Here is a 27,337-nt window from a genome sequence, read left to right as displayed (position 1 = left end):
TATGGGTACAGGAGATCACTTCCTACGTTTATCCCCAGCAGCACAGACATTAAGGACAACATTGAATAAATGGGACCTCCTGAAACTGAGTAGCTTCTGTAAAGCAAAGGACACTGTCACTAAGACAAAAAGGCAACCCACTGACTGGGAGAAGATCTTCACCAACCCTGCAACAGATAAGGGTCTGATCTCCAAAATATATAAAGAACTCAAGAAACTAGACTTTAAAATGCTAATGAACCCAATAAAAAAATGGGGCACTGATCTGAACAGAGAATTCTCAACAGAAGAAATTCAAATGGCCAAAAGACACTTAAGGTCATGCTCAACCTCCTTAGCGATAAGGGAAATGCAAATTAAAACAACTTTGAGATACCATCTTACACCTGTCAGAATGGCTAAAATCAAAAACAGCAATGATAGCCTTTGCTGGAGAGGTTGTGGAGAAAGGGGCACACTCATTCATTGCTGGTGGGAATGCAAACTTGTGCAACCACTTTGGAAATCAGTGTGGCGATTTCTCAGGAAATTTGGGATCAACCTACCCCAAGATCCAGTAATACCACTATTGGGAATATACCCAAGAGATGCCCCATCAAATGACAAAAGTATCTGTTCAACTATGTTCATAGCAGCATTGTTTGTAATAGCCAAAACCTGGAAACAACCTAGATGCCCTTCAATGGAGGAATGGATGAAGAAAGTGTGGAATATATACATATTAGAGTACTACTCAGCGGTAAAAAACAATGACTTCTCGAATTTTGCGTGCAAATGGATGGAAATAGAAAACACTATCCTGAGTGAGGTATCTCAGACCCAAAAAGAGGAACATGGGATGTACTCACTCATCATCGGTTTCTAGCCATAAATAAAGGACATTGAGCATATAATTTGTGATCCTAGAGAAGCTAAATAAGAAAGTGAACCCAAAGAAAATCATATAGTCATCCGTCTGGAGAGGGGAAGTAGACAAGATTGCAGGGCAAAAACTGGGAACTTGCGGGTGAGGTGGCAAGGGGCAAAGGGGAAATGGGATGAGAAACATGAGAAGGGGAGGATGGGAGGAGCTCGGGGGATTGGGATGGTTGGGATATAGGAAGGGAGGATACGGGAGCAGCGAAGTATATATCCTATCTAAGAGAGCCATCTTAGGGTTGGCAAGAAACTTGACTCTAGAGGGGTTAGCAGGTGTCCAGGGAGATGTCCCCAGCTGGTACCTTGGGCAACTAAGGAGAGGGAACCTGAAATGACCCTATTCTATACTGATGAATATCTTGCATATCACCTTAGAACCTTCATCTGGCGATGGATCGAGGTAGAGACAGAGTCTCAGTTTGGAGCAACGGTCTGAGCTCTTAAGGTCCAAATGAGGAGCAGAAGGAGGGAGAACATGAGCAAGGAAACCAGGACCACGAGGGATGCACCCACCCACTGTGACAGTGGAAATGATTTATTGTGAGCCCACCAAGGCCAGCTGGTCTGGGTCTGAATAAGCATGGGTTGAAACTGGACTCTCTGAGCATGGCGGACAATGAAGGCTGATGAGAAGCCAAGGACAATGGCACTAGGTTTCGATCCTAATACATGAACTGGCTTTGTGGGTGCTTAGCCTGCTTAGACGCTCACCTTCCTGGACATAGATAGAAGACCTTCGTCTTCCCGCAGGGCAGAGAATTTGGACTGCTCTTCAGTATCGAGAGGGAGGGGGAATGGTGTGGGGAGAGGAGAAGAGGAGTGGGGATAGGGAGAGGGGACTGGGGGGAGGGGGCAATATCTGAGAGGAGGGGAGGGAAATGGGAAACGGGGAGAAGGTGGAAATTTTAATTAAAAAAGAATAAAAAAAAACAAACAAAAACAAAAAAGAGAAATATAAATATATATTTAAAACTTTACTATTAGTTTAACTTTTTTAAAAAGAATAACTCAATAAATCCTTAAAATATTTTCACGAAAGAATAGAGGAAAAAGAAGGGAGGAGAGGAACAGAGATCAGACTCCATTAAATAAACCTTTTTTCTTTTTAATGATTTATTTTTTTCTGTGCATTCTTGTATCTGTGTGGATGAGGGTATTGGACCCCTGGGAACTAGAATTGTAGACGATTGAGGTGCCATGTGTGTGTTAGGAATTGAACCTGGGTCCTATGGAAGGGCAGTCAGTGCTCTTTTTTTTTTTTTTTTTTTTTTTTTTTTTTTTTTTTTTTTTTTTTTTTTTTTTTGGTTTTTCGAGATAGGGTTTCTCTGTGGCTTTGGAGCCTGTCCTGGAACTAGCTCTTGTAGACCAGGCTGGTCTCGAACTCACAGAGATCCGCCTACCTCTGCCTCCCAAGTGCTGGGATTAAAGGCGTGCGCCACCACCGCCCGGCAGTCAGTGCTCTTAACCACTGAGCTATCTCTCTAGTCCCTACCTTTCTATTTTTATAGATTTAAAAAAATAAAATTGGTAACATGCCCATGGCAAGCTGATGATATAACACACTTATCAGTTATTTGGAGGGCTTTGAAGACAGTAATTGACTATGATTTGTAGTTACATTCAAGTTCAAAGAGAACTGTGGGAAACTAAGAGCAGTTATAACCATTCTGTGTATGTGATTTCGGGGCTGTCATTTTGAAACTGTAACATGCAATGTGAGATAAAACAGAAGAGTACTCTCCCCCCCTCCCCCCACGAGGCAGGATTTCTCTGTGTAACAGCCCTGGCTGTCCTAAAGCTCACTTTGTAGACCAGGCTGGCCTTGAACTCACAGAGATCTACCTGCCTCTGCCTCCAGAGTCCTGGGATTAAAGGCATACATCACTACATCCAGCAGATTCACAATTTTTAAATTGTATCAAAACAAACAAAAGTCAGTTGCTGGCACCGGTTAGTAAATGGAAACTGAAAATTTGGGCACTTGTGCAGCATGTGTGAGGCACTGGATTCCACGCCAGCACTGTAAAACACAATAAAAAATAAAATAGCACTTGTAAATCAAGGAAAAGAATCATTCTAGGAGCTGGAGAAATGACTTAGTAGTTAAGAGCACCATCTACTTTTCCAGAAGTTCTGGGTGCAATTGCCAGCACTCATACAGTGAGTGGCTCATAGCCATCTCTAACGTCACTTCCAGGGAATCTATTTTCCCTTCTGGTCTCCAAGAGTACCAGGCATACACATAATACACATACATATATGCAGGTGAAATACTTATACACAGAAAATAAAAATAAATAAATCTTTTTAGAAAACCATTCTAGTTAACCGATGAAAGTCTGGACAGTTTGAAAATGGAATGATTAGGCTGGGTGGTGGTGGTGCACACCTTTAATCCCAGCACTCGGGAGACAGAGGCAGGTGGATCTCTGTGAGTTTGAGGCCAGCCTGGTTTACAAGAGCTAGTTCCAGGACAGGCGCCAAAGAGAAACCCTGTCTGGGGGGGGGGGTGGAAATGGAATAATTAAATGAGAGGATAACTAATTTAGATGGGATCTATGTATTATCAATTGTAAACATTATTAGCATTATCATTTTTTATTACTAAAAAAGGTGGTTAATCTGAGTGCTAAGATATAAGTTTTAGAAAAACTTAATAAAATAGATTAATAGAGATATTCAAATCCAGACAGAGGAATTTAATGGAGAATCAGTTTCAATGCTGCATTATTAAGAATAGAGAAGAATAGCCTCAAGTTTTCTTTGTTTTAAATTATTTATTTTTATTTCATGTGTGTTGTTGTTTTGCTTGGATGTATGTCTGAGTGAGGGTGTCAGATCCCCTGGAACTGGAGTTACAGTCAGTTGTGAGCTGTCATGTGGGTGCTGGAAATTGAACCTGGGTCCTCTGGAAGAGCAACCAGTGCTCTTAACCACTGAGTTATCTCTCCAGCCCCCAACCTAATGTTTTAAAACAAACAACCTTAATGCATCCAGTAACCTTACATGAATTTCCAAATGCTAGAGGCTCTGTAATAGCTGAATGAATTCCTGAGCCAATGCTAGATTTAAGAAGATTCAAGAAAGCAATAGACTAATACAGCATATATTTACCTTTTGTGAAGCAAATGTTAAATTTGTGGTCAGTCTGTAATAGAATTATTCCTAAAGACTGGATAGAGTTGGTTAAAGCTGTTTTAGAGCCTAGTCCAAAATTGCAATGGAGTACCTAGTTCAGAGAAGAGGGTAACACTACTGAACAAGGGGATAAAGCTAAAGGTATGAAAATCTCCCAGATCAAGTTCTTGGAGAAGGAGATTATGCTATTGTGGAAAGGCAATCTCTATGTGATTGTCGCATTCTGTCTTTACGCCACGCAGTAGCTTTGAATGCTTGCAACAGAATTGAAGAAGTAGGAAAGAAGATTGAATCATTTACTAAAGTAATACAGAGCCCAAAAGAAATCTTCACGGATTTCTTACAAAGACTGACATCAGATAGATGATATATATCAGATACAATGATACCAAATTCAGAAACTAAACAAATAATAATTGAATCTCTGGCTTTTGAAAAATGCTAGTTCTCAATGTAAAAGAATAATTAGGCCATCAAGGGCAAGGTCAGCACCTTTGGATCCAATATACAATTAATATTGAATCTCATGACCATGATGGTACTTGGATAAGAGAGGTGATTTCCAGCAATTTGAAGAAAAATTGAAATATCAAGTATTTCAATTGTAGCAAACAAGGTCATCTTAAAATGGACTGTAAACAGGATGTTCCTAGAAACAGTGTTTTCTCTAAGCATAATCCATTCAAAAAGTCTCTCCCTTCTGGATTATGCAGAAAGTGTGGCAAAGGAAGGCATTGGACTAATGGATGTAGGTCAACAAGGCATATTCAAGGAAATCCTTTACCATCGGGAAACTCCTTGAGGAAACTCTTGGAGGCCCCTATGCCAAATACGGTTCAGCTGCTTCCTGCCATCTTAGAAGAAACTCCTTCCCAAAGCAATTAAAGAACCTAATGCCTATTGTAAGAAAACATATTGCTCTTGATAAGAGAATAGCTATAGAAGAGAGAACAAAAAATTCAGGGGAAACCATAAAGTGATTATCTTGGCAAACTTCTATAAATGAACAAAGACCAAAATTAAAAATACAAATAAATGACATCACTAAAGGTCTGGTAGACACTGGTAGGGATATAACAATAATTTCATTAGAATCTTGGCACCCAAATTGGCCCCTACAGGATGTAAATGTTCAGTTTTTAGGGATTGGAACTTTATCACAGGTAAAGCAGAATGTGAGATGTGTTGAATGTATAGGGCCAAAAGGAGAGAGAAGAATATTAAAACCATATGTGACTAACATAACAATGAATTTGTGGAGATGTGATTTTTTTTTTTTTTTTTTTTTTTTTTTTTTTTTTGGTTTTTCAAGACAGGGTTTCTCTGTGGTTTTGGAGCCTGTCCTGGAACTAGCTCTTGTAGACCAGGCTGGTCTCGAACGCATAGAGATCCACCTGCCTCTGCCTCCCAAGTGCTGGGATTAAAGGCGTGCACCACCACCGCCCGGCTGGGGATGTGATTTGTTACAGCAATGAAATACTAAGATTAATATTCCCCCAATCTTAGAAATAAACCATAAATTAACCTATATTTCTGGGAAAAATATTACAAGGTATTATAAAGAATAGTCACTGACCACTCAGGTTGAACAAGAACAAGGCAGAGCAGCTGAACAGCTGTTGATATATTTCAAAAGCACTAACAGCCCTACCTTTAAAATGGTTGAAAACTGGGCGGTGGTGGTGCACACCTTTAATCCCAGCACTTGGGACGTAGAAGCAGGCAGATCTCTGAGTTTGAGGCCAGCCTTGTCTACAAGAGCTGGTTCCAGGACAGGATCTAAAACTACAGTGAAACCCTGTCTCGAAAAACCAAAGCAAAAAAACAAACAAAAAATTCATGTTTATGCCAGGCAGTGGTGACACATGCCTTTAATCCCAGCACTCAGGAGGCAGAGGCAGGCGGATCTCTGTGAGTTTGAGGTCAGCCTGGTCTACAAGAGCTAGTTCCAGGACAGGTTCCAAAGCTATAAAGAAACCCTGATTCAAATAAAATAAAATGGTTGAAAGGCAAAAATGTATGGTTGCACGATGGCCTTTATAACAGAGAAACTTCAGGGTTTAGAACAGTTGGTAAAAGAGCAACTAAGAGCTCAGCATGTTGAAGAATCAAACAGCCCTTGGAATCCTACTGTATCTGTTCTTAAAAGAAATCTGGGGGAAAAGCGGTGGTGGCGCACGCCTTTAATCTCAGCACTCGGAAGGCAGAGGCAGGCGGATCTTTGAGTTCGAGGCCAGCCTGGACTATAAGAGCTAGTTCCAGGACAGGCTCCAAAGCTACAGAGAAACCCTGTCTCGAAAAACAAAACAAAAATCTGAAAAGTGAAGAATGGTAACAGATCAAAGAGCTGTTAATAAGGTGATTCAGCTAGTGGGCCCTCTACCATCTGGCATTCTCTTTCTTTCTCTACTGCATAAAGGATGGCCTCACAGTGCCTACTTAAAAAAATTCTCAGCTTGATAAGAGTTATCAATGGAAGGCTCTGAGACAGGGAATGTTAAATAACCCCACATTGTGTCAATATTTTATAAGGCAGTTGTTGGAAATGATACATAGGAAATTTCCTCAAACTACAGTTTACCATTACAAGGACAACATTTTACTATCTGATTCAAATGTAGATACTTCAGAAAGAATGTTTGAAGAAGTAAATATTGCCTTGTTGGGGATTACAAATTGCTCCTGAAAAAATATGAGATTCTATTAATTATGTAGGTTATAAAATAGGTCCAATCAAATGGACCTAAGAAACAAGCAAGTGTAGCTATCCTAATATCTAACAAAATAGACTTCAAATTAATTCAATCAAAATATACTCACCACAGGAACAAGCCATCAAGATGAAGTCTCAATCCTGAACATCTAAGCCCCAAATACAAGAGCACCAACATATGTAAAGGGAACATTACTAAAGCTTAAATCACACATCAAACCCCTCACACTAATAGCAGGAGACTTCAACACCCCATTCTTTCCAATGGACAGGTCAACCAGACAGAAACTTAACAGAGAAATAAGAGAACTCACAGGTGTAATGACTCAAATGGACTTAACAGACATATTCAGAACATTTCACCCAAACACAAAAGAAAATATGATCTTCTCAACACTTCATGGAACCTTCTCTAAAACTGACCACATACTTGGTAACAAAGCAAATCTCTACAGATAAAAAAAAAAATTGGAATAAGCCCCTACTTCTTATCGGATCACCGTGGTTTAAAGTTAGAATTTAACAACACTAGTTGCAGAAAGCCTACAAATTCATGGATATTGAACAGTGCTCAATTGAACCACTCCTGGGTCAAGGGAGAAATAAAGAAAGAAATTAAAGACTTCCTAGAATTCAATGAAAATGAAGAGCACAATGTACCCAAACCTAAGGGACACTATGAAAGCAGTGCTTAGAAGAAAGTTCATAGCATGAAGTGCCTACAAAAAGAAATTAGAGAAATCTCACACCAGCAACTTAACAGCACACCTGAAAGCTCTAGAAAAAGAAGCAGACTCACTATGGAGGAGTAGACGACAGGGAATAATCAAATTGAGGGCTGAAATCAATAAAAAGAAACAAAGAAAACAATACAAATAATCAATGAAACAAAGAGCTGTTTCTTTGAGAAAATCAATAAGATAGACAAAACCTTATCCAAACTAATCAAAAGGCAGAGAGAGAACATCAAAAACTAACAAAATCAGAAATGAAAAGGGGGACATAACAGACACCAAGGAAATCCAGGGCATCATTAGGTCATCAGTACAAAAATCTATACTCCACAAAACTGGAAAAAGTAAAAGAAATGGACAATTTTCTGGACAAACAAACAAAAACAAAAACAGGGCTGGATGGTTTCAGTGCAGAAATCTACCAGAACTTCAAAGAAGAGGTAATGAGCTAACACCTACTCCTCAAAGTAGTCCACATAATAGAAAGAGAAGGAACATTGCCAAACTCTTTTTATGAGGCTAGAGTTACCCTGATAACTAAACCACACAAAGACTCAACCAAGAAAGAGAATTACAGACCAATTTCCCTCATGAACATGGATGCAAAAATACTCAATAAAACAATGGCAAACCAAATCCAAGGACACATCAAAAAAAAAAAAAAAAAAAAAAACATTCACCATGATCAAGTCAGCTCCCTCCCAAAGATGTAAGGATGGTTCAGCATATGAAAATCTATCAATGTAATTCACCATATAAATAAACTGAAAAAAAATATGATAACCTCATTAGATGCTGAAAAAGCATTTGACAGAATCCAACACCCCTTTCATGATAAAGGTCTTGGAGAGATCAGGGATACAAGGAACATATCTAAAAATAATAAAAGCAATATACAGCATGCTGACAGTCACCATCAAATTAAATGGGATAAATTCAAAGCGATTCCACTAAAATCAGGACCAAGACAAGACTGTCCTCTCTCTCCAAATCTATTCAACATAGTTCTTGAAGTTCTGGCTACACCAATAAGATAACAATGATAGATTGGAAACATGTTGATGGCCTGAGAATTTTATAAGGAATGTCATGTCAATAGTAAAAGATTTTTTTTTAAAAAAAAGACTTTTCCATGAACATGGTACCAAGGTAAGAAAATCATAAGAAAATATCCTACTTGTTTTTGATATAATCAAACACTACTACCTGAGAAAGTAACCCAAAGGGTAGTCAAAGGAATGAAATTGGGCAGATGGATGTGTTCCATTTTGTAGAGTGTGGAAAACTAAAATATGTATACCACGCCATTGATACCTATTCAGGTTTTCAATGGGCAACTGCTTTCAGCTCGGAAAAGGCTGATTCAGTAATCACACTTTTGCTAGAAGTTATGGTCATCATGGGTATACCTGTACAAATAAAAACAGACAATGCTCCAGCATATGTCTCTAAGAAAATGAATCACTTTTTTGCTTATAATATAAAACATAGGTATATCACACAATCATATAGGCACAGTTGTAGAAAAATCAAATTGATCTCTGAAGGCTATGTTAAATAAACAGAAAGGGATGATGTATACCCCAAAAATAGATTTCATAATTTTCTAAATGTTAATGAGAAAGAAACAACAACTGTGGAGAAACACTGGACAGTAGAAAAAAACAAAAGAATTAAATCAGCTGATATATTTTAAAGATGTACTGACTTCAGAATGGAAAACAGAACATGTGTTACCTTGGGGAAGGAGTTTTGCTTTTTGTTTCCACAGGAGAAGAAAAGTTAGGGATACCATCAAAATTGATAAAGATTCAACTTGAACAAGAGACATCTCTCAATTAGAAGAGCTGATAGATCATTGAATAGCATGGCCATTTAAACTAAACTAACATATAAAACTAACAAATGCTTTTCGTTTGATCACTATAACTTGCCCAAAGACAATCTTCCCAAAATTAGGGTTGGGGAAGGGTTTTGTTTGTCTTTTCAAGAGAATAAAGGTATTCAGCTAAGGAATCTGAAGACCACTGGACAAATGAGACATCTAAGGAAAAAGACAAATCATCCAGAAAAAAAATGTGTCAAAGAAAAGAGTAAATTGGCCTATTGGGATATCCCATTTCCAACAGGATAAAACAGGTTATAAATCTTCCTAAATGTTTGTTTCTGCTATTCTCTTTTTTGTTGTTGTTGTTTTGTTTTTTGTTTTTCAAGACAGGGCTTCTCTGTAGCTTTGGTGCCTGTCCTGGAACTAGCTCTTGTAGACCAGGCTGGCCCTGAACTCACAGAGATCCTCTTGTCTCTGCCTCCCGAGTGCTGGGATTAAAGGTGTGTGCTACCACTGCCTGGCGTTTCTGCTGATCTCTACAGACATATAATGCAAATATGTCTTTTTGTGGTTTCTATCTAATTATAATTGAAGCTGGCTTTGGAGTTCAAGTGGGCTCTCTCCTTCTCTAAATCCAAGCAAGTTTATTAAAGTAAAATCCAAAATCTCCATGTCATGTTAGTAGAGCCATAAATAATATGGGACAGAAGAAAAACAAATATTTAAGGACAATTTTATTGATACTAAGCTCATAATTCTTTGGTTTTATAATGACTCTATAGCAGTTTTTCTTAAGGTATACATTTTATAAGGTTTACATTTCATAAGATTAATATATATTTTAAACTTTTGTTATAATATTAATGATTATATGGAGTACTAACTAATTCTAGAAAAAGGTTTCATCTACTTTCCTGTACATGATTTTGGGTTTGAGTCTCTATCAGTTTTCTGCAATGAATCATGAGCAGGTCTAAGAGTGACTTTTGAAGTCTCCAAAAGGAGGATGGGGGCCCCACAACAACGATTCCTCCAGGACTATGATAACACCACTAAGCTGAAAAACACCGTGTAAAGATCAGCTTTGGACTACAAACTGCTTAGGACAATTTCGAGGTATCTAACTGAGATGATCCAGCCTAACAGATTACTCTGGCCCGGACTTGAGAGTAACCCTGCAATTTCCAGATGCGCAGAGACTAGACAACAAATGAATGGTATAGTTACCTCTCCCAAGACTTGACAACACAAACTTTTCTTTTCAGGATCCCCTAAAGAAGCCCTCTTCCCCAGACAGCAGAAAGTAAATTTAAGAAAACAACAACCATATTCCCAAGATGTGGGGTGGGTGGCTTTTGTTCTTTCATTTTGTTACGGATATTTGTCACTATTTGGGGGATTGGTCACAAGTTGTTATTTGTAATAGTTAAAAAAAAAAAAAAACCCAAAGAAAATTAGATTCAAGGTTCTTGTTTGGAAAAGGAAAAAGGGGGATATATAATAGAATAAAAGGGTAGGTTATTGAATCTACTCTGAAAAGAAATAAGATAAAAAGATAGACTATAGAGTCTACTTTTAAAAAGTAACCACTATTTTTAAATATTTTACACTGGAGTGGACTTATGTGTGTTGTATACAAATTTTGTATATTGATACAAATTTGAGATTAATTTGGTAGAACGTACTGACATATACTTCTTGTTCAAGGTATTATACCTACACAAGTCATTTAAAAATGTAATACAAATTTCTATTCCTTGAAAATTATTATTACCAACTGTTGAGGATAATAAGGAAATACAGGTTAGTAGATAATTACCTATTACAACTGATCTGTAGTCAGATTAGGTATGTTTTCAAGGTCATACAAAGATATACTTTAGATAGACAGGTCAACTTCAAACACCTCAGAGATCTACTGAATATGGCATTTAAGATATTTTAATAACATATGCTCTTTTTTTGTTTGTTTGTTTGTTTTTTTTTAAAGACAATGAGCCACGTCTGTTCCTGGCAGAACCAATCTACTTCAGAGAAGATAATGGACATAGAAGAAAACTCCACATGGAGTTTACTTTCTTTGTGGCAAATCTAAGCCAGTGGGCAAGAAAATGCCCTTGGCTTGACTGCTGACAGTATGCTGTCCTAATTGGACAAGCAGGACACAAAAAAGAGTGACTGCCAGACATTGTCAAGACAAAGTAAAACAGCCCTTCAGAATATCCTGCTTTACAGAATAGTCTGTTGAATATTCTAGGCCTGTAGTCTGAAGATGGATGCCCCAATATTGCAGAGGAACTTTGGGTGAATGTCCAGGCAGCCAGTTGTTTCTGTTATATTTCTTACATTTATTGGAAGTTGTTCCTTGCACTTCCTGCTTACTCAGTTAATATTATTTCCTTTTTGAATCGCTGAGGGAGTTGATGACTAGATAGTTATAGTTTTCCTTGATTACCAGATGCAGAAAGCAAGTTTTATGATGGAAAATAAATTAGGTAGAAGACTTTGGATTCACCAAGATAGGATAGCTAATGGAGTATTTTCTCTGATTTTTGTCAAATGTAAATGGACTAGACATCACTGATGCATTTATTACCTGTATACATTATATATTGCTATTGTATATATTATGTACTGTTATTGCCTATATAAATTATATATTTTTATTGTTATTATTTATTGTATTGTATATATTGTTATTGCATACAGTTTTTCTTATATTAGTTATAACCGTCTTTATTTTAGACAAAAGATGGGAAATATAGTGGTATCTTTTTTTGTGTTTTAATAAATAAAGTTTGCCTAAAGATCAGAGTTCAAGATAGCCACAATAGCTAGCCATACAGACTAGAGAGTGGTGGCACACACCTTTAATCCCCAAACAGACAGAGGTAGGCAGATCTCTGTGAGTTCAAGGCTATCCTGGCCTACACAAGACTGATCCTGGTAGTGCTGGTTCACACCTTTAATCTCAGCACTAGGGAGATAGAGACAGGAGCAATATGGCTGGCTAGAGAGAGGAATATAAAGGGGAAGAGACAGGAACTCAGTGGAATGTAGAGTCTGAAGATTTGTGGAGATTGGATCTTGCCCTTTTGGTCGAAGATTTGGTAAAGGTAAAAGGTCTCTCTAGTGATTGGCTGCTTTGCTTTTCTGATCTTCAGCTTGAACCCCAATTTCTTTCTCTGGATTTTTATTATTCATGCTACAAGAAGCTACAACAATATACTCAAGTTCTAAAAGACCATGAATGCCAGCTCAGACTAAAGTGCCCAGCAAAACTGTCAGATATATTTAAAAGAGAAACAAAAACTTTCCATGATACAAATATTTAAAAAAAAAATTGTGTCCAACAAACTAGCCCTGTAGAGAATACTGGAAACAATATTTAGTTCTGAAGAAAGGAATAAGTATAGCTTATGATGCTATAATTATTGGTACAACTAACAATACAAACAACTAAATCAATAAATAAAATACAATGACTACAATCCATACACACGTTTCAAAAACAGCTTTATGGCCACAATTCTCCAATCAAGACACAAAAATCTATCCCTTACTTTCCACAAAAAACTCACTTTAGCTTTAAAGATAACCATCTTAAAGTAAAAGGTTAAAAAAAAGTATTCCAATTAAATGGAACCAGGAAGCAAGCAGGCATTGCTATCCTAATATATGACAGGATGGATATGGCAGCTTTCCACTGCATTTTTATTTACAGTACCAAGTGATGGTGACTATTAAAATATGGAATAATAATTTCTGAGTAAGAATTAAAAATATGGAAGTATAATTTAGAGGTAGGCTTTAAGGCACATACTTGTCAGGAGGCTGAGAAGTTGGAGCCCAGCCTGGAGTACAGAGTGAGTTCTAGGTTAGTCTGAGTTACATAGTAGGACTCTGTCATAAATATGTGTGTTTGTCTGTGTGTAAGAAGAAAAGATATAGAATGAAGATTGGTAAGTAGGTCAAGCATGTGTAGGAGATACATGTACACATGAAATATAGTGCTTACAGGTGTCTGGATCATCATGGCTCTTTGATCTCTCATTGTTCTTACAATATCTAGCGGATAAATTGGCTGATTACATTCAATGAGACACATGGCAGTTTCCATAGTAATAAGAACCCCAGTCCTTCCAATTCCAGCACTAAAAAAAGAGAGAGAGAGATGTGCAACATTTTAGTGGTACAATGGTTAAACTTGTGGTTTTTCTGCAGAAATATCAAAGTACCAAATCACAATAAAGAAAAACAATTTCATTTTAAGGTTTTACTTCATGGAAGAAAGTCAACTGTTAAATATTTTAAAACCATTTTAAAATGCAAAGTAGATGTAAAATAATACATTAACAATTACATAAATGACAATTATGTTTTATATCACATATAAGTCAATGTTTTAAATAAAGTTAATTTATATCGAACTTACCACTGAGATATTTAAAAAAGCCCTCCTGGATACATAATCTATAAACATAACTATAGTAGCTATTGAAGATTTCTCTACTATAAAGAAGCCACAAATATCTCACCATTTTTGATACTGAATCTCATTTGTTTTTTAAAGAAATATTTTATTTTTATGAACGTAAATGTTTTGGCTACATATATGTAAGTGCACCATGTGCATGAGCCTGTTGCCTGCAGGTCAGAAGAAGGTAAACATCTTCATCAATGGGAGTTACAGATGGTTGTCAGTCACCATGTGAGTGCTGGTTACTGAACCCTGGTCCTCTGTGGAAACAACAAATACTTTTAACCACAGAGCCATCATCTCTCCAGCCCTGATACTGGCCTCTTAAATTTTTTTATTAGGTAGAATAAAAAATGATGGATTTCATGACATTTTTCATGTATGATATGATACTTTGTCATATTTAACCTCCTCCCACTACCCCCTTCTCCCGCCACAAAGATCTCCCTCCACCATCAGTCTCTTTTGCTTTCAGGTCATATGTATATATTTCAGTACATGTGTATATTTAAATCTAGATACTCCATGACAAAAAATAGAACATTCTAGCTTTCCCATTAACTCTCCCACTTCCCTTCTTTTCTTTCAATCTTGTAGTCTTCTTTTTCTTACTTGCCTGTCATATGCTTTTTTTTTCAGTAAATATCAGCAAAAATACTCAAAATTTGTCTTTCTGCACCTGGCTTACTTTAATACAATAATCTGTAGTTCTATCAACTTTGTTATAAATGACATTTTCATTCTTCTTTACACCAAATTCATTGTCCATATGCACATTTCCTCATTCATTGACCTGTTGTTGGGCATCTAGGCTGGTTCCATACCTTGGCTATTGTCATTAGTGTAGCAATAAGTACAAACGTGTAAGCATCTCTGTGATGTATGTAGACCTGGCATCAGTGCTTCAAGTATATACTGAACAGTGATATATATATATATATATATATATATATATATATATATATATATGATAGTTCCATATTCAGGGAACCTACATACTGATTTCAACAGAGGCTGGAGCAATTTATACTCTCAGTAGCAGTGAATAAGGGTTCATCTTCCTCCCCATCCTCACCATCATTTATTTTCTTGATGATGGCCATTCTGAGTGGAATGAGAAGGAATGTCAAACTAGTTTTAATTTTCATCTCTCTGGTAACTAAGGGATGTCGAACTTTTTTTACACATTCATTGGCTATTCGTATTTATTTACTTATTTATTTATTCATTCATTCATTCATTTATCGTGTACACAGTATTCAGCCTCCTTTTAGGCCTGCAGGCCAGAAGAGGGCACCAGATCTTATTACAGATGGTTGTGAGCCACCTTGTGGTTGCTGGGAATTGAACTCAGGACCTCCGGAAGATCAGCCAGTGCTCTTAACCTCTGAGCCATCTCTCCAGCTCTATTTGTATTTCTTCTTTTGAGAACTATTAGTTTACTGAGTGGATATTTTGTTATTGTTCTTTCTAGGTATTATTCCTGACAGATCTCCAGTTGGCAAACAGTGTCTCTTCACACCACTGGTTATTTCCTTTGTCATGCAGAAGCTTTAACTTTGATTCAGTTCCATTTGTTGATTCTTGCCATTATTTTATAATTAGTATTGCTAGTACTCTTTTTCAGAAAGTTTCTGCTTGTGCCATGAGTGTTTGACCCATGTTTTACTCTAGGAGTTTCAGATTTTCAAGTCTTATATTAAGGTTTCGGATCCATTTTAAACTGATATTTATGCAGTGTGAGAAATATGAATCTAGTTTCATTCTTTTAAAAGTGGCTATCCAGGTTGTCCAGCACCATATATTGAGTAGGTTGTCTTTTCTCCAGTATACGTGTCGTTGGTCACTTTTTATCAAGGCAACATGAACTAGAGTCTCCTAAGAAGAAACCAATTGAGGAACTCCCTCCACCGAGAGCCTGTAGGGATGTATTGGTGGGCACATTGTCTTAATTGCTGATTGATATGGGAGGGTCCAGACTACTGTGGGAGTGCCCTTGGCAGGTGCACCTAGGCTATATAAGAAAAGTAGGCGAGCAAGTCAACAGCCCTAAAGGAGCAACCACTGTGGTCATTCTTCAGTTTCTGCAACTAGGTTCCTGCTGTGAGTCTTGCCCTGACTTCCCCCATGATTAAAAACAAGCTACTAAGGTAAAGTAAATTCTTTCCTTCCCAAGTTGCTTTGGGTAGTGTTTTGATCATAGCGAGAGAAGAATCAAACTAGAGCAGAAGCTGGCACTAAGAGTGAGGCCTTGCTGTGGTGGACCCGACTATGTGGCTTTTGTGCCTTATGGGAGAAAGGTAGAGAATTGGAAGCTTTGAGCTGAAAAAGTCGTTAAGTGTTTGAAGCTCAATGAGTTTTTAGAAAAAAATGTTAAAAGCAACGAAGATGATGGAGGCCTGACTTGTGAAGTTTCAGAGGGAAGTTAGAGTCCCTCAAAATAGTCTACCAAGGCTGTTCATAAGATATTTTGAATTAAGACTAGACTGTTTCTTGTCTGCTGGAACTGAAGAATAAGTTTTTTTATTAACAAGAGACCTATGCTACCAAGGAAAAAGTATGTTTTAAACACTTGTAAAATGGTAGAAGTAACTGTATGCATTTACTTCTGGGCCCATTATTCTAGTTCATTGGTCTCCATGTCCATTTTATGCCAGCAGTTTTCTCACTATAGCTATGTAGTATAGTTTGAGATCACGTACTGCGATACTCAGTGCTCATGATGGGGAGAGCACTATTTGGAGTCTTTTGTGCTTTCATGTGAGTTTTAGGATTGTCTGTTCCAGTTTTGTAGAGAATGTCACTAGAATTTTGACAAGGCTTATGTTCAGTCTGTAAGTTACTTTTAGTAACACAGACATTTTTACAATTATTCTGGAAATCCAGAGTATGGGAGGTCTGTTTGACTTTCAGTGTATTCAATTACTTTTTCAGTATTTAAAACTTTTTATTGTAGAGGTCTTTAATGTCCTTCATTATGTTTAGTCTTAGGTATTTTATTCATTAAAGCTATTATAAACTGAATTCTTTGATGACAAATTTGTTACTTGTATATATGAAAGATGTCTATTTTGTATGTTTTTTCTCTTTTTTTAAATCCTGTTATTTTGCTAAAAGTGTTTTTCAAAGCTAAGTTTTTTCATGGAATCTTTAAGATCTTTCAAATTCGGACCACAAGCCTAGAAATTAGAGCTAATTTAACTTTTTCCGTTATGGCATATCATTTCATTCTCTTATCTCATTATTCTAGCTAAGATTTGAGATTATAATGAATAAAGTATATTATACTGCACTATATTAAATATGCAAATTGTATTTTTCCTGACTATAGAAGAAATTTGTTCAGTTTTTCCTGCGTTTAGAATAAAGTTGGCTACAGGTTTGTTGAAGTTTGTCTTTATTATGTTAGAGGCACGGTTCTTCTGTTTTTCCTTTTCATTCCCTCCTTCTTCCTTCCTATAATTTTACAAGTTGTTGTTGTGGCTGGTTGGACTAATAGTCTGTTCTGTTTACTTTCACTATCTGCATTAGCAATTGCACTGTCTTACCATGTGTGTCCTTTGTTCATTTAGTCCTCTCATGAAATTTAATCTCTCTTGTGCTCTCTTGATTGAATCTAGCTTTTCTACTCTTTATTTAAAGATCGCTTTCAATATTTTTGCAATGCAGACTTGGTGATTAGGAACTGTTTTAGTGTTGAAATGTCCTTATTTCTGTTCACATAAGAGGTAGCTTTGTTAGATACAGTAGATTTATTGGTTATTCACGGTCAGGGCTTGAAATATACTATTCCACGCTTTTCTGGCACTGCAATTTCTGATGTGCTTGCCACCTCGCCAAACAATTTACTATCTCAACCTTATCAGAATTATTTATTTATTTTGAGGTATATATACACATATGTATTTATGTATGCACATCACATACATTCCTAGCACAAGAAGTCAGAAGAAGGCATCAAATCCTTTGGGACTAGGTTTATAGATAATTATGAACCACTTTGTGGGTGCTGGGAATCAAACCCAGGCCTTTCGCAAGAGCAGCTAGTGTTCTTAACTGCTGAGCCATCTCTCAAGTCCCTATGCCAATGGCTTTATAACTGAGTTGCTATTTTTTTACCTACATTTTTTTCAGAAAGGGGTTCACTATAGCCTTAAACTCACAAAAATCCTCCTGCCTTTGTATCAAGGTATGTTCCACTATGCCTGGCTCTCTTACAGCTTTTAATACTGATTTTTGTTTTATATTTTTGGCATTTTGAGTACATTGTATCATGGAGAGGTTTTCCCCTGGTCATGTAATTTTGGGTTCTAAATAATTCTTGGGCTTAGATGTTTATTTCTTCCCTAGATTTGGAAAACTGCTCTAATTTCATTGACTGGATTTTCTGGGCATTAGCTTTCATGTTGACTCCTTCTACCCCAGATTCTGCGGTTTTGTCTCTTGATTGTGGCTTTGAGGTTTTGAAAGCTCTGGTTGTGCCTCTGTTTGTTTGTTTGCAAGACTTCAAGTGTGGATAGCACTCTTCAGACTGGTCCACAATCCTGATGTTCTTTTATTGTTGTTGTGTTTGCTCTAGCCTATTGGTGCTGCTTTTTACATTCCATATTTTATTTAAAAATTTGCTCTACTGAGATTTTCATTTTCAACATTTTTATTTGTTTTTATTAACCCCAATTTCTTTGATTAATTCCAAGTCCCAATGTTAGTTCATTCATTTGTTTGTTTGTATCTTCCTTGAAGTTATTGATAATTTTTACAGGAAAATGCTTGAATTCACCCAACATTTTATCTGTCTTAGTATCTTTGAATTTAGTAACCGAGGATTATGTCTGTGTCCTAATTTGTGCTTCTGTTGGAGTGGATTTCTATTCAGGTTTTCTTTGGGGATCTGCTTAGTGAGCAGCCGACACTTGCAGGCTAAACCTTCCTGCAATAGCACTAAGGGAGATGAAAACAAATTGGCTCATCAACAGTAACACCACACTGAATGTGACATGCAGTTAAAACTGGCCGAAACCCAGCGGGCAGTAGTAGATCACGCCGTTATTTCAGTACTTAGGAGACAGAGGCAGGCAGATTTCTGAGTTCAAGGACAATCTGGTCTATACAGCAAGTTCCAGGACAGCAAGAGACACACAGAGAAACCTTGTCTTGAAAAACAAAAACAAATAAACAAATAGATCAAAGCCCATAATATACCATTAATGACCAAAAAAGAGAAAGTGGCAAAAGTAATGGAAAGTAAACTGTGAAGTTGACAATCGTTTAGAGAAAATGTGGAAATAGTAATGAATAGAATAAAGGAAGAAGTCAGTAAAGGAGAGAAAACAGATGCAAAAAAAATTAAATAAAAGGAAAAAGAAGAGTAAAGACAAGTTATAAAAGGGAAGAGAAAAACAGGAGATTAAAACGAGAAAAAGAAAGCTTGCTGAATAATGAAAAACACAGATAAACATAAAAAGAGAATTGAAAAGCTAAAGACATAAAAGTTTTATTTTTTTAAGACAGGGATGGCAGTACACACATGTAACCGTAGAATTGGGAAGGTGGAGGACCAAGGATCAGGAGTTCAGGGTTGTTCAAATTACAAAAACGGTATAAGACCAGTATAGGTTATATTAGACCTCATTTCAAAAATATTAAAGCAATAAAAAAACATCAGTAAGATAAAGTTAAAATACCAACAAAAGTATAGTAGGGCAAAAAATCCAGAGGAAACACAAGGGCAAAAAAAACCAACAAAACAAAACAAAACCAAAAACAAACCACCAACAACAAAAACAAGAAACAAACAAACAAAGGAACAATTTGGATCTGATTCAGCTTTCCATACTGGCTAAACTTCAGAGGCCCACAGGGCTATCTTCACTTTATTCAATCCCCATGTCTGTGTTCTAGTGGCCTCTGCTGGTCACACTTAGTTTTGCACTCTAAAACTGAAAATTACATTCCTGCTGTTATAAATATCAACACAAACACATGAAGATAAAGGTAGCATTACATCAGATCTAAGTTACCAGTTGTAAGACACATTCTAATTTCACAGATATTAAAATAAGAAAAGAACTAGAAAAATAGCTATTTTTCCCTTTCCATAGTTTATGACACTGTTATATTAGAATATTTCCTTTGTCTTCCACCCTTAGAGCACAGCTTTCACTCTAAATATCACAGTATTAATCACAATAAAAGGCCAAAATACAGGGGGCTGGAAAGATGGCTCAGTGGTTAAGAGCATTGCCTGCTCTTCCAAAGGTCCTGAGTTCAATTCCCAGCAACCACATGGTGGCTCACAACCATCTGTAAAGAGGTCTGGCGCCCTCTTCTGGCCTTCAAGCATACAGACAGAATATTGTATATATAATAATAATAATAAAAAAAAAAGGCCAAAATACAGTATGTATTCCCCTAGCAGTCAATTATTCATTTATTAAAGGCAGGAAATAAAATACCTGCAATGAACAACAATTGGCTCTTCTTTTCCAGCCCTCTTGTTTCGTACATGACAAACAAAATCCAGAAAGTCACTTGAATCATCAGGTACTCCATGGTCAGGCCAGGCTGTGTATTGAATTTGAGTGAGTTGACGACTCTCATTTTTCTAAATGAAAATGAAAAGTTACACATTTTGACATAGGAATTACCCATAAACACCTTCCCTTTTCTTCTTGCCATACTGTAAAAATGCACTAAAATCCAGTATTTCAACAGAAGGAAAGAAATAGTTGTGACCTTTTAAGGGCTACTTATACTTTTTTGATTTTCTATGTGAATGTATGAAGAGTCTTTCCTTTAGAACAGGGTCTCTCTCTGAACCCAGCCATTGCTTGTAGTTATGGTGGACCCAGAAAGCCCCAGAGATCATTCTGTCTCTGATATTCAGAGTTGGGATTATAGGACTTGCAGTTGTGACTGGTTTGTTATATCAGTGCTGGAATCTGGACTCTGGAGCTGAAGACTGTGCAGCAAGTGTTCTTAACTATTGAACCATCTTTCTAATCAACAGTCAAGTAATTTTCATTTCACACTAACTCATATTAAAAATAATTTTAGCTTTCAAAGTCTTTACAGACACTCTTGACACCTTACCTCTTGGTTGAATAGTGTCATCTTCCTGAAGATATAGGCAGGGTTTCCTTCTTCAGAGTGGCAGGTGACTTGATAGCATCCATAGGATGAACTTCCTGGGGGTTCTGGCCAATACTGGTGACATTTAACCTGATTACCAACAGGATCAATTACACAAAATTATATACTTAGGTGTAGGAATTTAAATTCTCTGACTTTCAAGTACTTTAATTTTTAAGAACTTTCAATTTTGCAGAAAATAATTAATTTCTCATATACCCTTCACTTAAATCTTCCAACTACTAATGTTTTTACATGTGTATGTATGTATGTATGCACATATATGAGTGTGCATGTAACACGTGTGTGTGCCAATACTGGGTGTCTTCCATCACTAACTTTTCTTGAGATAGGGTCCGTCATTGTACTTGGAGCTCATCCAAATTGGCTAGGCTAACTAGTTGGACAATGAGCTCAGGGAACCACCTGTCCTGGCCCTCCAGTTTTAGGGCTATAGATACATGCTACCATACCTCTTACATGGGTACTGGGGACCTGAGTTCAGGTTCCCATGCTTGCATGGCAGGCACTTTACAGACTTAGCTATATCAACCCAGTAATTATTCACATTACAACCCTTTGTAATAGTAAGCAATCTGTTTGCCTATATCCTAATTAGAGTTTTACCACAGAAGTGTATGTACATGTGTGATATGTACTATTTAATCCTAGTCCTATTATCATATAGCTGGCTCATTTAAAGTGCAATTGCAGCTAGTATACCTCATAGAACTGTACAACCACCACCCTAAATACTCTCAGGACATTTTCACCATACCCTAAAATCCTATATTCATTAGTATTTGCTGTGCATTCCATTCCATTCTCTTTCTCAACTTAGGCATCTACTAACCTATTTTCTATACTTATGGAATAGCCAATCCTGGATGTTTCATAAAAGTAGAATCATACAATAATTTTTGTTGTAAGAACATTTCACTTAGTACAATGTTCTCCACGCTCATTCAAATTCTAGTATCAGTACTTCAGTTATTATTATTATCAAATATTCTTCGGTAATTTAAACATATTACATTTTATTTGGTATATGTGAATTTCCATTTCATGGCTAATTCTGTGAAGGCATGGACATCTCTTCAATTCCTTGAGTATATACAGTACTGAAACTGATGCCCTACAGAAAAACTGTTTAACTTTTGAGAACTGCCATACTTTTCCAGTGCAGTGCTGCACTTTCTCTACTCTATGATCATCGCTCTGCCTACCTTTTATTCTCAGGCTACTGTATACATAGTAGTGTCTCACTGTGATTTTGATTTACATTTACTTTTGGAAATCCAATATCTTCTTATGTGCTTAACAGATGGTAATTGTCTATTTAGACCATATGCCAAATTTTTAAATCACTTGCCATTTAACATTTAGCTTGTAAGAAATCTTTTCATATTCCATACACAGGCCTCTTAGATATACATGATTTTAAAGAAAGATAAGAATGATAACATTTTTTTGGGTTTTTTTTTTTTTTTTTTTTTTTTTTGGTTTTATGAGACAGCGTTTCTCTGTGGTTTTGGAGCCTGTCCTGGAACTAGCTCTTGTAGACCAGGCTGGCCTTGAACTCCCAGAGATCCGCCTGCCTCTGCATCCCGAGTGCTGAGATTAAAGGCTGCGCCACCACTGCCGGCTAGAATGATAACATTTTTTAACACAAGTATGGGTTGAAGTATTTAGCTATAATATCAAATCATGAAACCACAAGAAAAGATTACAGGCTACAAAAAGAATATTCTGAGTAGATAAATACAATGTAATTTGAAAAGAGCCCAAGTAATGGGTAATATTCAATTACAGCTTACTCTGCCACGTTCAACTTGTGTGGTCAACATTACAACCATGGAGGAGCCTTGTTCCCAAGTCATTTGCCAAAAATCTTTGCAAGTGTGTGGTAATGGCCCTTGACAAGCAATGTACTGATTTATAATACTTGAAGAAGGAATTTCCATCTAAAAAGAAAAAGACATTACATTTTTTGCATTTTGACTTTTTACTATGATTGGGAAGATGAGAATCATCCATCAATATTAAACTAAACACAACTAATCTCAATAAACTGATTAGTACAATAATCTTCATTAATAATTTCAACTGTAAAGGAAATTTCCTGGCAAATTTCCAAAGTCAAACATATTCATCATTCAATTGTGGAGAAGGGACTTAAAAACAAATATTTTCCAAAACACCACATTTTTTTCTTTTTCTTTGTTTCTTGGAGACAAGGTCTCACTATGTAGTCCAGCCTCCCAAACATTATAAGAATATATATGACTATATCTGGCATGACTATGACTTAAAGGACAGCTTTACAGAGAAATTTGTTTTAGATGCAGAGAATTTGCTAGAAAAATTTTTTTAAGTATCTATAAATAGTTTATTAGTAAATTTCCTAAGGAAAAAAATTCTCATATGAAATATCTCATAAAAGAACATGAAGAGCTATTAGGATAATGTTTAAATTTGTGTATAGAATGAAATAAGAAAAATATTGGGGAATACAATTAAACTACATTTGAGGTTGATTTTAACAAGGTGATATCTACCCATAGCAATGCAGAGAATACCAAATGATGTATCCTTGATATCTCCCTCTCAAACCAAATTTCAGTTATCTAGTTTCTAGTATCTCTTTCACATAGACAGTCTGTACACAACTATTTTCCCATTTTTCTGTAAAACTATTTTTAAAATGATAGCACACAATATATGATCCTATTGTTTGAAAGATAATGCCAAAATTAATACCTAAATTTCTTTCTTTTTAATATCCCCTCAGAAAAAAACTGAAATTTACTTAAAATACACTTATGGCACTGTTAATATGTTTGTTAGCAATAGCAAGGTTAAACTGAAAACTTCTATAAACTTGACATTTTTAGCAAAGATGAAAATAAGGCAACAGGAAGAAATGAGAATGTTGGATACTTTAAATTCTGAAAATACGATACTTCCTCTAGAGAAGTTTTACCCACCTACACTTCAGCCAACAACACACAGAAATGTATTTTCAATGATAATTGCTAATATATCTATAATCCTTTATCTATAGTTCTGAAAATACCAATAGTATGAAATGCAAAACTGCTTCTGGTGTTTTAAGACTTGTCATCGACTTGAAGGCATTTTAAACATGACTTCATTTAAAATCATTTGACAGCAAAATTTGATTTTGACTGACCTAAAAGTATTTATACTTTATTAGTCGAACTTAGAATATTTATATACTATCAATAAAACAATTAACGGGACCTTACTCCATAACCTGCTAGGGACATTACTTCCTACAGCATTGGTATATAGACTAAATATACTTTAAAAAAACAAAATCTAAAAATTTTGAATCCCAAAACATATTTGACCCTAAGGCTTCAGATAAAGAACTGGACTTGCATATATTATCATCAAATTTGTGGTCTTTCACTTTCATAGGTAAATAATAGCACTTCTATGTAGTTTAAACTTGTACTTTGTTTTAAAGTTGAGTATACTTTCATTTAACTGTGTTGATATTATTTTTCTAAGTATTAATAGTTATGAGGGTCTTTCTTTCTTTCTTGTTCTTTTTGTTTGTTTGTTTTTGTTTTTCCAGACAGGGTTTCTCTGTGTAGCTTTGTAGCCTGGAACTAGCTCTTGTAGACCAGGCTTGCCTCAAACTCACAAAGATCTGTCTGCCTCTTTCACCCAAGTGCTGGAATTAAAGGCGTGTGCCACCACCATCAGGCTGGTTATTTTATTTATTTATTTATTTTAATGTGCGTTGGTGTTTTCCCTGCATGCACGTTTGTCTGTCTGTCTATCTGTGTGAGGGTGTCTGATTCCCTGGAACTGTTGAAGACAGTTGTGAGCCTCTTTGTGGATACTCGGAATTGAACCCAAATCCTCTGGAAGAGCAGTCGGTGGTCTTAACCAAAAAGCCGTCTTTCCAGTTCCAGTTTTGCTTTTCCTTTCAAAAAAAATCTCACAAGTAATGATCTAAGGCCAGAAGGAGGAACTGTGTGTCATCATGTATCTTTCTCTTCCTGTTCCTTTGTGGAAGGGTCTCTCCTTGCAACTGAAACTTGAGTCTGGAATTTTGATGAAAGCCAGTAAGCCCCAACGATCCTCTAAATCTGACACCTCAGAAGCAGGGTTACAGGATACCCACCTTGTTATGTGGGTTGGTGTTAGACTCTTAACTCTGGGTCTTCAAAATTGGACAAGTTTAACTGTTCTACCCACTCTCTAGCTCCATAATGTAAAGTTCCTATGTAACTTCAAAACAGGAGAGATTTGTTGGCCATTTGTAGGCATACTAGGGGCCAACAAACAATATGAGTCACTGGAGAAGCATGTGTCCAGCTGATACCAAATAAAACTGTTTTGTTCCCCTTTTATACGGCCCACAAGCAGCCGCCAGTACTGTGCAGTTCCATGTACTTCACATTTGTGTTTATTGTGGGTAACTGCATCATTTACAATCACAATGATGAAGTGCTGTCTAGTGTTCTGAGGTGCAAAAATATCTCCATGATGATATAGATTAGCTTTCTTCAAGTACGAATTACACTTCAATGCTGTTGGCTATGCATTCAAAGTTAACAAACCAACAATGTTACTACTAAATAAATCTTTAAATGAAGTTATGTATTGATTAGCTGATGAAAGTATGACTATACACTTATAAATAGCTAATTCTCTATTTACCCTAGAAATGATGACTCACTATTCCCTAGTTCGTCATTTGTACAAACTTTGTACAAAGGGATCTATGACTACCTCAAATAGTGAGAATTAACTGTACATACATATAAAGTGATATATTTTGACTTAAAAATAATCTACGGGGTATCACTTAAACAATATGGTCACTTGTTGGCAGGCTTTAAAGCTAGTTAACCCCGCTTCATACTATTGTCTCTTTTATAGACATTTGAAAATAGCCATGTAGTTTACGATGTTCAATGTTGCTTACATTTCATTTCCTGCCTTACATCCATTTTGTTTCAACTGAGACAGAGTGTCTTCCTTTGTAGTCCCGGTAGTCATGAACTTGGCAGCCTTCTACCCTAGACTCCTAAGTGTGTGCTAATAGTCTCAGCCTGCATGGAAGACTTCACAGCATTTTAAAAGTTCAGACTGTCATTTGATCTTAGTACCCTTAAGTGAACCAAAATATAAAGATTTTCCATTATTATCCTTATTTTAAAGTTTTGAGTAAAGTTACACATTGATTAGTGGATAAAATGTGACAAAATGTGACTCTTTGGTTGCCCTTTTAAGATGAGGTCTTGCTGTGCTGCCCAGGTTAATTTTGAAATCTTGAACTCAAGGGATCCTCAGTCTCCCAAACACAGAGACATTCACCAATGATCTATTTATTTGTAGCTTAGGCAGCCATCCATCCAGCTTAATAAAATCCTTCTCCTATCTGAAATATTTAATAATTCTCACATATTTCTGTCATGATTCCATTTTTCAAATTTATACACTGATGTATTTTTCACAGATGTCAGCATCAAAGTTGAATAGGTGAAGTACTTATAGATTGAGAAGTGGTACACAATTACCCTATATAACAATTTGGATGTGGGAACACAGGGAAATAACATTGTCCTTGAGTCAACAATGGCCAAAGCTAAGTGATGTATATGTGAAAGCTGATTTTACAGTAAAAAAAAAAAATACATTTTTATTTGTGTGTGAGAGAAGCAGACAGACAGACACGGATGGAGACAGAGAGAGAAAGAGAAAGAGAGTCCATGTGCGTGCCTGTGGAGGTTAGAAGAGGGCTCCAGATTTCTTGGTGCTAGAGTCACAAATGGTTGTGAGTGGTCCAGTGTGGGTGGGTGCTAGGAACTGGATGCTAATCCTCTGTAGAAGTAGCCAACACTCTTCACTGCTCACCATCTCTCCAGTCCCTTTGTTTCACATTTTGCTCTAATACTATACATTTAAAAATTTCTATATTATAAAATTAAGGAAAAAGTGATTTTTTCCTTCATTAGTTGTGGGGAAATAATCCTCCTCACAATGATACATTTTGAACACATGACACAAATAATTCACTAGATAGGTTAATGCTTATCTCTAGTGATTTAAAAGGCTGCCACTACCATAACCTGAGCCTATTCTAGTATTCTAGTAATAATAACTTAGGCTATTTCTGGAGTGAATTACTCTATTGTACTCTTCTAATTACATATTAATATACTAGTACCAAATTATTAAAGCTTTTGGAGTGGGGTGGACAAGGACCCACCATGGGGCCCTGGCTGGCCCTGAACTCATAGAAATTCTCTAGGCCTGTCTCCTGAATGCTGGGATTATAGGTTTGTGCCACCAAAACTGGCTTAATTTTCCCTCCCTCCCTCCCTCCCTCCCTCCCTCCCTCCCTCCCTCCC

The 27,337-nt window shown here is 36.5% G+C and overlaps 1 protein-coding gene across 5 annotated transcripts in view; it reads right to left on the bottom strand.

The window, feature by feature from the left end:
- The window catches only part of Ptpn4 (protein tyrosine phosphatase non-receptor type 4), a 182,482-nt gene that overhangs the window by 9,095 nt on the left and 146,050 nt on the right, over nt 1-27,337 (bottom strand). For all 5 annotated transcript variants that reach the window (XM_057769289.1, XM_057769285.1, XM_057769287.1 and 2 more), the window contains 4 exons: nt 22,760-22,906; nt 20,904-21,032; nt 20,267-20,415; nt 13,350-13,485 (listed from right to left, as the gene is read on the bottom strand). In XM_057769289.1, the coding sequence (XP_057625272.1) occupies nt 13,350-13,485; nt 20,267-20,415; nt 20,904-21,032; nt 22,760-22,906 (561 nt within the window). The remainder of the gene's footprint in view (nt 1-13,349; nt 13,486-20,266; nt 20,416-20,903; nt 21,033-22,759; nt 22,907-27,337) is intronic.

The sequence above is a fragment of the Chionomys nivalis genome, chromosome 5 (assembly GCF_950005125.1).
Source record: "Chionomys nivalis chromosome 5, mChiNiv1.1, whole genome shotgun sequence".
NCBI lineage: Eukaryota > Metazoa > Chordata > Mammalia > Rodentia > Cricetidae > Chionomys > Chionomys nivalis.
This window is presented reverse-complemented; position numbering and strand designations above follow the sequence as displayed.